A 9,782-nucleotide genomic window follows, 5' to 3' on the forward strand; every position below is an offset into this window, starting at 1 on the left:
CGTGGCTGAAAACGACGCTGGTGTGGCCAAAGCCGGATCTACTATGGTCGGAGCCATAGCCGATGCAGGTGAAGCAGTGGTCGGCGAAGATTGAATCCGCGCCTCCTCCAGGGTCATGGCGATAAAGTCATCAGAGCCCGTGGTTCAGGTGATTTGGCCGATGGTGAACGTGAGGCCGTTCGGCATAGCCATGGAACCGGGGATGATGACCATCTTGTTCGCCTAGAGAGCAGTACGCACACCCCCTACCTGGCGCGCCACTATCGATGAAATATGGTCGGCAGTCTACCTAGGGGTATGCCCAAGGTAGTAGATTGTCGGCAGATAGATGCGCAAGCTACAAACAAGATGGTGACGCAAGACAGACACGAGATTTTATCCAGGTTCGGCCACCGTGAAGGCGTAATACCTACGTCCTGCGTCTGATTGTATTGTTGTAGGTCAATGAGAGATGTTTTCTAGAGGGGTCCCCTGTCCGCCTTATATAGTCTGGAGAGCAGGGTTACAGATCTAAAAACTAATCCTAATCAGTTACAATTGCCATAGGTGGCCAGATAAGGATTCCTATTCTAACCGACCAGGATCTTACTTGATCTCCAAGTCTGTCTTGACTCCTTACGTGGGACTCCGAGCAGATCGACCGAGCCACGCGTCATCTTCCAGTGAACCGAACCCCCTGGACTGGGCCGGCCTAAGCCTAGCCATAAGGGTATAGGGTTAATACCCCACACAGTGCAAGCAATTGTTTATTTTAACTTGACGCCGATCTAATCGAACTCCACGCAACAGCAAGCGAACCATGAGAAACATCGACTTTTACTGGGCCCACAGCCTTTTAAAAACCGAACTCTACCCTGGAGCTGCCTGCACACCTCCGTCTCTAAAAAGATACTCACTCCGTCGTAAAAGAACATAATTTTGGGACAGCGTTATATTTTATTATACCAAATTTAACCAATTATAGATAAAAAAGTATAAATATTATAATATCAAATAAATATCATTATATTAATTATAAAATATATTTTTATAATAAATTAATTTAGAGTCATAAATATAAATACTATTTACTAGAAACTTGGCCAAATATGAAACACTCTAACCGGCATGCATACCATAGTTGTATCCTTTTGGGGAGAGGTAGTACAATTTAAGATGTATTTTTTAAGTTGTTTAAAATTTAACTAAATATATAGTTAAAAATATTAACGTTTATGATATCAACTAGATATATTATTATAAAAATCTATCTCATGATACATCCAATAATGCATGCATTTAATATTATAAATATTGATATTTATTACATATAGTTAGTCAAACGAACGGAGCGTAGCTCAGCTGGTTACATTCCTTGTGGTGGACCCCACCTACATGGGTTCAAGTCCCCAACTCGATATGGGTGCTCGCATTTTTCAGGATTTATTTCAAGATTTAACGACACTATTTTTTCAGTGGTAGACGACGTGCTCGTCGACAGCGAGGCGCCTAGTTGATCGTACAAAGCAAATGCTACGCGACTCATCGACCCATGTGCCAATGTAGGGGTGGGCAAAGTACCTGAAACCCAATCTCCGAATCCGAAATACTCGATCACAATTTTGGATAGTAATTGTAAAACCATAAATTTAGTTTGGGTAGTTCGGGTAATGTTCCTTGGTACCCGAATTACCTGAAATATCTCAAATATTTGCTCTCTTATTCCTAATATGAAGACATTGGTTCAGTGCAATATAAGTATTATTTGGTATTACTTAAAGTAGATTTATGCTATAATTGATTTGTTGTTAATTGATATGAAGACATGATGTGATTTGAAGGACCATTGTTTATTGCTTTTAAGATGCTAATAGAATTCTTCTAAAATGGTTGATTTTGTCGATTCTGTGTATATCGGGTAAAAATCGAACCTGGATTATCGGGTACCCGAAATTTTGGATAATACTTTTTCAGGGGCAGAATCGGGTAGGAATTTCTAATATCCAAATTTCCAATTACCTGACCCAAATTTTTCGGGTAACCCGAATGCCTGGAGAGATCAACACTAACAGTTAACACTATGATTGTTCAGTCACCGTTGCTTGAGGAGTTGGGCTTGAAGATAAATAATCATGACATCTGCCGCATTGACATTGCGGCCCCAGTGCTTAAGGAGGTGACACTGGAGGTAGATATTGCCAAAGGCTCCAGTTTGTCCTTCTTGGCCCCAATGGTGAAGAAACTCAGATGGGGTTGCTCTTATTCGTACGTTTCTGTTGGGTTCGGCCAGATATGGCGCCTTCTGAGCATAAAGGAGCGTGAGCTAGATGATTTCCATGTCATCCGCTGATCATAATGAGTTCTACTAATGTGCGTGTGCTACTTTGCTATGTTTCTCTTCCAAACATTTATACCAAAATTATTTATCTTATTATATGCAGCCAAATGGTTTTCTTCATGTGACGACAATTTCCACTTTTGATAACATTGGACACTCACTTTGTTGATATGCAGCCAAATGGTCTTCTTGTTGGAATGTAATATGGCAAGTGGGCCTGTCCACCATGCCTATATATATATATGTACACTGACTCATCACAATAATTAAGGAGAATTCCCCAAATCATTCTCAATCATGGTATCACGAGAGGTTACGTTCCTTTTCTGTTTTCGTTTCCGCTAATAGCGCGCGTCTCCATCTGAGACCGCGTCGCCGCTGCCGCCAGGCGTCCGATCGCCGGCCAGCAGGCGCCCTCCTTCCCTCGCGCGAACGCACGTGCCCCCGGCACCCGTGCGACGCGCTCCATCCCGCGACAGCACCGATCGCCGCCACCTCGTCATGGCAGAGACCGAAGCCGAGCGCCTGGCTCGCGAGGCGCGCGAAACGCGCGAGCGCGAGGCCGAGGCCGCACGCCACCGCCAGGCGGAAGCCGATCGGGCCGCGGCACTCGACGCGTATGAGGCCAAATACGCCGCCGTTCATGCCGCCGCCATCGCCGTCCTCAACATCAAGGTCCTCGTACCTTTGGTGTTGGATCGCGCCAACGATAACTACAACCGGTGGCGCGCCCTCTTCCTCACCGTCTTGGGCAAGTATGCCCTCACGGATCACGTCCTTTCGGACGTCGTCAATGTCGATCGCCCGGCGTGGGTGCAGATGGACTGCACCGTGCTCACATGGATCTACGGCACGATCGATGCCGATCTTCAACAGGCGACGATGAACCTCAAGCCTAACGCTCGCGGTGCCTGGGTCTACCTCGAGCACGAATTCCTCGGCCAGCGCGAATCACGCGCTCTACTACTCTCGGCGGAGTTTCGCACGGCGAAACAGGGTGCGGCCTCGATCACCGATTTTTGCCGCCGTCTCGAGACGATGGCGGCCACCCTCAGCGACTACGGCGATCCGATCGGCGACCGCACCATGGTCTTCACCTTGCTTCGCGGCCTCAACGGGAAATTCCGGCCCATGGTCTCCAACCTCAAGATTCGGCAGCCTTTTCCCACCTTCGAGGAGGCTCGCACACTTCTGCTGCTCGAGGAGATCGACATCAATGACCTTGCGGCCGGCGAGGCCGCTGGGGCCTCCGACCCACCGCCTTCCTCCACGACTACCGCCCTCGCCACAGCTCCGCGCGCCCCTGGCAACCACAATCAGTATGGCTAGGGCCGGCCAGCTGCCTTCGGGGCGCCTGGCCAGGGCGCCTATGGCCACGGCGGCTAGACTCCCGGTGGCCAAGCCAGTGGCCAAGGCGGCCAAAACGGCCAGCGTAACGGCCGTCGGCGTGGCGGCCGCGGCCGCAACCAGCAACAGCAGGGAGGTGGCAACTTCCCTATGGCGCACGTCTACAATCCATGGGCGGGCCATGTCCAATTTTGGCCATGCCCACCGACTGGTGGCCAGGCTCCTGCTGGACACGTCTCCGGGGCACCGTTCCGTCCGGCGCCGCCCGCGTTCCTCGCCCAACAGCAGTACATGCCACAGCAGCAGCCGTACTCCATCGCCCCTCCTCCTGGGTTTGGCTACGGAGGACCCTTGCCGCCCCAGCAGCAGCAGCAGCAGTGGACGCCCATGCAGGGAGCGTCCATGCAGAGAGCGTCCTAGGATCCGTCAGCACTCGTCCATAACTTCAACACCATGACGCTGACGCCTCCTCCATCGGGCGAATGGTATGCTGACTCCGGTGCCGGTGCTCATATGGTCAACAACGCTGGTATACTCTCTCACCTTCACCCTCCATTGTCATCTAGTCCTTCATCTATCATTGTGGGTAACGGAGCTTCGCTTCTCGTTACATCTATTGGGTCACACTCTTTCTCTACAGCACGACGTCCTCTTGTTCTTTCTAATGTTTTAGTTTCACCAAACATTATTAAGAATTTAATCTCCGTATGTCGTTTCACTATTGATAATAATTGCTCCATCGAATTTGACCCTTTTGGCCTTTCTGTGAAGGACCTTCAGACACGGAGCGTGATCGCTAGGTGCAATAGCACGGGTGACCTCTACCCGTTCTTTCCCGCACCACCCAGCACCACCACTGCCCTCGCCGCCACCACGTCGCCCACTTCGCTTTGGCACCACCGCCTTGGTCATCTTGGTCACGCGGCTTTATCCAAACTTATTAGTTCCAATGCAATTTCATGTAATAAGCAGTCAGTTGATCACATTTGTCATGCTTGTCAGCTAGGTCGGCACGTGCGCCGACCGTTTAGTGTGTCAAATTCACGTGCTGCTCATCCTTTTGATTTAATTCATTGTGATCTTTGGACATCTCCAATTGTCAGTGTATCGGGCTATAAATATTATTTAGTTATTCTTGATGACTGCACTCATTACACCTGGACTTTTCCATTGCGCCTTAAATCCGATACTTTCGGTGTCATTTCTAATTTTTTCTCTTATGTGCGCACACATTTTGACTCCTCCATTAAGGCGGTTCAGTGCGACAACGGCCGCGAGTTTGACCACTCCTCGGCCCGCACATTCTTCCTCACTCATGGGGTCACCTTCCGGACGTCATGCCCATACACCTCCCAGCAGAACGGACGTGCTGAGCGCATCCTTCGCACCATTAACAATATTGTGCGGTCCCTTCTGTTCCAGGCCAGCCTCCCTCCTATTTATTGGGCTGACTCTCTTCACACAGCCACATATCTCCTGAACCGTCATCCCACTAAAACCCTAGACGGCCAGACTCCCTTCTTCGCTCTTCATGGCACACAGCCATCCTACACCCACCTTCGTGTGTTTGGCTGTGCGTGCTATCCTAACCTGTCATCCATAGCTCCACATAAACTATCACCTCGTTCCTCACTATGTGTTTTCCTTGGGTACTCATCCGGTCATAAAGGATATCGATGCCTTGATCTCCATTCAAATCGGATCATCGTCTCTCGCCATGTCGTGTTCGACGAGACGTTGTTTCCTTTCTCTGAGATGTCCAGCTCACCCCAGGATCCCAACACACTCGCATTTTTGGTTGATGCTGATGACTCCTCTTCGCCCATTGGGCCTAGAGTTGTGGTTGCAGGTACACGACTCCCTAGTGGCGTGGACGCCGCACCAGGGACACCCAGTGCCTCTCCCTCTGCTGCTCCGAGCGGCAGCCAGGGTGCCCCTGGCCAGCTGGACGCCCCTAACATCGGCAGCCAGGGCGACCAGAGCAGTCTCGCCCCTGGTCACGACGGCCCTCTCCCTGCTCTGGCTGGTGCTGCTGCCCCTGTGGACATCCCGTCCCAGGTTGCTGCCAGCGGCATCGGACGGACCACCGGTCGCACCACCGCCATAGCTCCAGAGGCGATTGCTCCCGTCACCAATGCGCATAGCATGCGCACTCGTGGCAAGGATGGGTTTCGGCAGCCCGTGGACCGTCTCAACCTCACCACGACGGTTGCGGCCATGTCTCCAGTGCCGACCTCCGTCCGCACTGCTCTCTCGGACACGTCCTGGCGTCACGCCATGCAGGACGAGTTCGACGCCTTACTCGCCAACGACACCTGGACTCTCGTGCCTCGCCCGCCCGGCGTCAATCTCGTCACTGGCAAGTGGGTTTTTCGTCATAAGTTCAAGGCAGATGGCTCTCTTGATTGCTATAAAGCCTGCTGGGTTCTTCACGGCTTCACACAGCTTCCGGGAGTTGACTATGATGAAACATTCAGTCCAGTTGTCAAGCCAGCCACCATCAGGATGGTTCTCACTTTGGCTCTGTCTCGCTCCTGGCCTATTCACCAGCTCGATGTGAAGAATGCTTTCCTCCATGGCATGCTGAACGAGACAGTATACTGCGTTCAGTCTACTGGGTTCATTGACTCGACCAAGCCCAATTATGTCTGCCGCCTGAACAAATCACTATATGGATTGAAGCAAGCTCCTCGCGCCTGGCACAGTCGCTTCGCCTCTCATATCACCTCTCTTGGGTTTGCTGAGGCCAAGTCCGACACGTCACTGTTCATCTACTACAGAGGTGCTGATATGGCTTTTCTTCTCCTTTATGTTGATGATATTGTGCTTACTGCATCCTCTCCGAGTTTTCTCCACCGGATTATCGCAGCACTTCGTCAGGAATTTTCTATGACAGACATGGGGCCTCTTCATCATTTTCTGGGTGTCAGCGTCCAGCGCCGAGGTGACAGTCTTTTTCTCTCTCAGCGCTAGTATATGCTGGAGATTCTGGAGCGAGCTGGCATGAGTAACTGCAAAGCAAGCAGCACTCCTGTGGACACTCACTCAAAGCTTCCTGCTGATGGTGTTTCAGTCTCTGATCCCAGCCAGTATCGCAGTCTTGCTGGGGCTCTGCAGTACCTCACTTTCACCAGGCCCGACATCGCTTATGCAGTTCAGCAGGTCTGCTTGTATATGCATGACCCTCGGGAACCTCATCCGAGCGCTCTGAAGCGTATTCTTCGGTATCTTCAGGGTACTTTGGATCTTGGGCTACACCTTCACCGGACCTCCCCAGCTGATCTCACTGTCTACACCAATGCAGATTGGGTGGGTTGTCCCGACACACGTAAATCCACCTCGGGTTATGCGGTGTTTCTTGGCGACAATCTCATCTCTTGGTCGTCCAAGCGTCAGCCGACAGTGTCTCGGTCTAGTGCAGAGGCGAAATATCGAGCAGTTGCGAATGGAGTTGCCGAAGCTTGCTGGCTACGACAGCTACTGCTAGAGCTTCGCTGTCCACTCCGTCGCGCTACAGTGGTTTATTGTGATAATGTCAGTGCCGTTTATCTCTCCACCAACCTGGTTCAGCATCAGCGAACCAAGCATATTGAGATTGATCTACACTTCGTCAGGGAGCGAGTCGCCCTCGGTGGAGTTTGCGTTCTACACGTTCCCACTACGTCCCAGTACGCCGACATCTTCAAGAAAGGTTTGCCGACGTCCGTCTTCACAGAGTTTAGGTCCAGTCTTAATGTTCGTGGTGCTCCCAGTTCAGACTGTGGGGGAGTGTTGGAATGTAATATGGCAAGTGGGCCTGTCCACCATGCCTATATATATATGTACACTGACTCATCACAATAATTAAGGAGAATTCCCCAAATCATTCTCTATCACTTCTGGATGCAGAATGGAGCATTACACAAGTGATAGCTCATCTTCCAGTGACTGCTTTTTCTGTTTTAGAGCTGGATCTAGAAACAGAGAGGCATACTTTTGGACCAATGATGTTTTGTCTGCTTCGGATTCAACCAACTATGCAAAAGCTTAAGGTGGTCCTAGCACGTGACAAGGTAATCATTCGGTTGTTGATCCTGTACTTATGTATTCTGGTTGGCTACTGAATTTAGATAGTAGTGAAGTGTCCTGTAATTATGTATTCTGGTTGTTGATCCTGTACTCCAATTTTCTTTCAGGTACGAGTGCCCTGCCCAGTAAACTGTCCTTGTGAACATCCTATCAACTGGAGAAGTGAAGATGTCTCTTTGGCTAATCTTGAAGTCGTTGAAATTCATGGCTTGCAAGGAGAAGATGATGAAGTTGATTTCCTAAAAATCATACTCCGATGTGCAACAGTGCTTCAGAGATTGACAATGACTATTTCTGATGACGTCTCACCAAGTAACAATGGCTACAAGAAGATCTGTAGCATTATGAAGGAGCATCCTGATGTGGAATGCCATATTATGGCATCCAGTTCTGAGGGGGTTCTTTATCCATGAATAGAAGAATATTTGTAAATGACAACAGGTGACATTCTTATGCTTCCTGTCAGTTTTTATCTTGCTGATATGTTTTGCTGGAGATTTCTATATGCAAGTTTCATGACTTGATAAATTTGGTGATCACCACTGGACAGAAGGTGTCATTGCCTATTAGTAGATCAATGATTTGTATCCAGATCAAGTATCTATAGTTAAATGTGTCTCACAGTAACTCGGTAGGGTTCAACTCCTTTGTATTGCCTGCCAGGCAAGCTAGACAAGAAAACACGGCCTTGTTTGTACTCATGTCAAGCATGACTGCACTCTCTACGATGTAATGTGCAAGCACTTCAAAATTTCCAATGGCGAATGTTTAGCCCCATCTTTTCACTATCCCTATGATGAAATCAAATCCAGTTTAATATTTTTTTTAAAGAACTCTTTTGTAATTCATGAACTAAAGTTCAGGTCTGCTTAGCGTGTCATTTACTGGTCAAGATAGGGCAAGTTGAGTTTGTCGATGCTGTTATCTCTATATATAACATTATAAATAAAAGACATATTACAAGCCCGAGAACTTTCATGGAACAGGAACTTTCATCTAGAGGAACAGTTCTGCACGATTTGTTCTCAACAGGCAAAGCCAAATTGCTTCAAAGCAATCAAGTTACCTTCCATTTATGGATTCTAGTGTTGTCCTCCCACAACATTCAGAACATTCATGATTTAGTATTTTTTTTATTGATACCGTTTTAGTCTTGTTAGACCTGTCTGTTGTTGTGTGCTAGATGGTTGGTTTGCTAGTATAATGGTCAGGGTGGTAGCTTTTGATGAAAAAATTGTGAAATTGATTGCCAAACTTACCTGAGGAACCGACGGACATGCTTGGTTCAGTTTCCCTAACCTGAATCCAGTTTCTCTGACCTGAATGCTGTAATGTGCTCTACTGATTCGAATGTTAAATGAATGCTCTGATCCTAAAAGTGATTCACTTATTCCATGAATGTTCTGGTCCTGAAAAATGTGAATATGCACATTCTGCTTATGGATTATTTATATATACACAGTATGGTCACTTGTCTGCTCTGTAGGCATAATGCGGTTTGATTTTTTAGAATAACTTTTACCATATGTTGTCATTTAATTAGTGATGCTATGATGGTGCTTTGCTCTTGTTTGATAGAACAAGTGGTGATGTATAGATCATTTTGCCTAACCTGCATGAATATGGTGATGTTTGGTTGTAAGGCTGTATGAATGGTCGAATGGAGCTGGTGATTTCTGATTGAGATGAAAAACTAAGATTTCATGCTTTTATTTCAGTTCAAGGAGCTAGCTCAGGCTTATGAGGTCCTCAGTGAACCTGAAAAGCGAGAGATTTATGATCAGTATGGTGAGGATGCGCAATGTGATATGATACTTCTGTTACAAGAATGCAGTGTTCAATCCGTTAGCTGAAGTTTTGCGTTACGGGATCTGTGTGAATCAGTTCTAGTCTATGTTTAGATTCAACGCCTGCTAATATTTAGCAGCTTAGCATCTGTGAAAGGGATAACACATTTAATGACTTTGTATTAGTAGCTAGCACTTCGTGGTTGTATTATTTTAAGCTTGGGTGGTAGCCTGGTAGGGATGGTCTCTCAAATCTTAGGCTA

The 9,782-nt window shown here is 48.1% G+C and overlaps 1 protein-coding gene across 1 annotated transcript; it reads left to right on the forward strand.

Annotated features, from left to right (window-relative positions):
- Positions 1 to 115: 115 nt before the first annotated feature.
- LOC136454328 (uncharacterized) lies at positions 116 to 9,566 on the forward strand. Its single transcript, XM_066454786.1, is given in 5 exon segments — positions 116 to 148; positions 2,036 to 2,353; positions 7,516 to 7,716; positions 7,840 to 8,173; positions 9,451 to 9,566. Coding segments are annotated over 4 exon segments (858 nt in total). The 3' UTR covers positions 8,146 to 8,173; positions 9,451 to 9,566.
- The last annotated feature ends 216 nt before the right edge of the window (positions 9,567 to 9,782 follow it).

The sequence above is a fragment of the Miscanthus floridulus genome, chromosome 1, assembly GCF_019320115.1.
Source record: "Miscanthus floridulus cultivar M001 chromosome 1, ASM1932011v1, whole genome shotgun sequence".
Taxonomy (NCBI): domain Eukaryota; kingdom Viridiplantae; phylum Streptophyta; class Magnoliopsida; order Poales; family Poaceae; genus Miscanthus; species Miscanthus floridulus.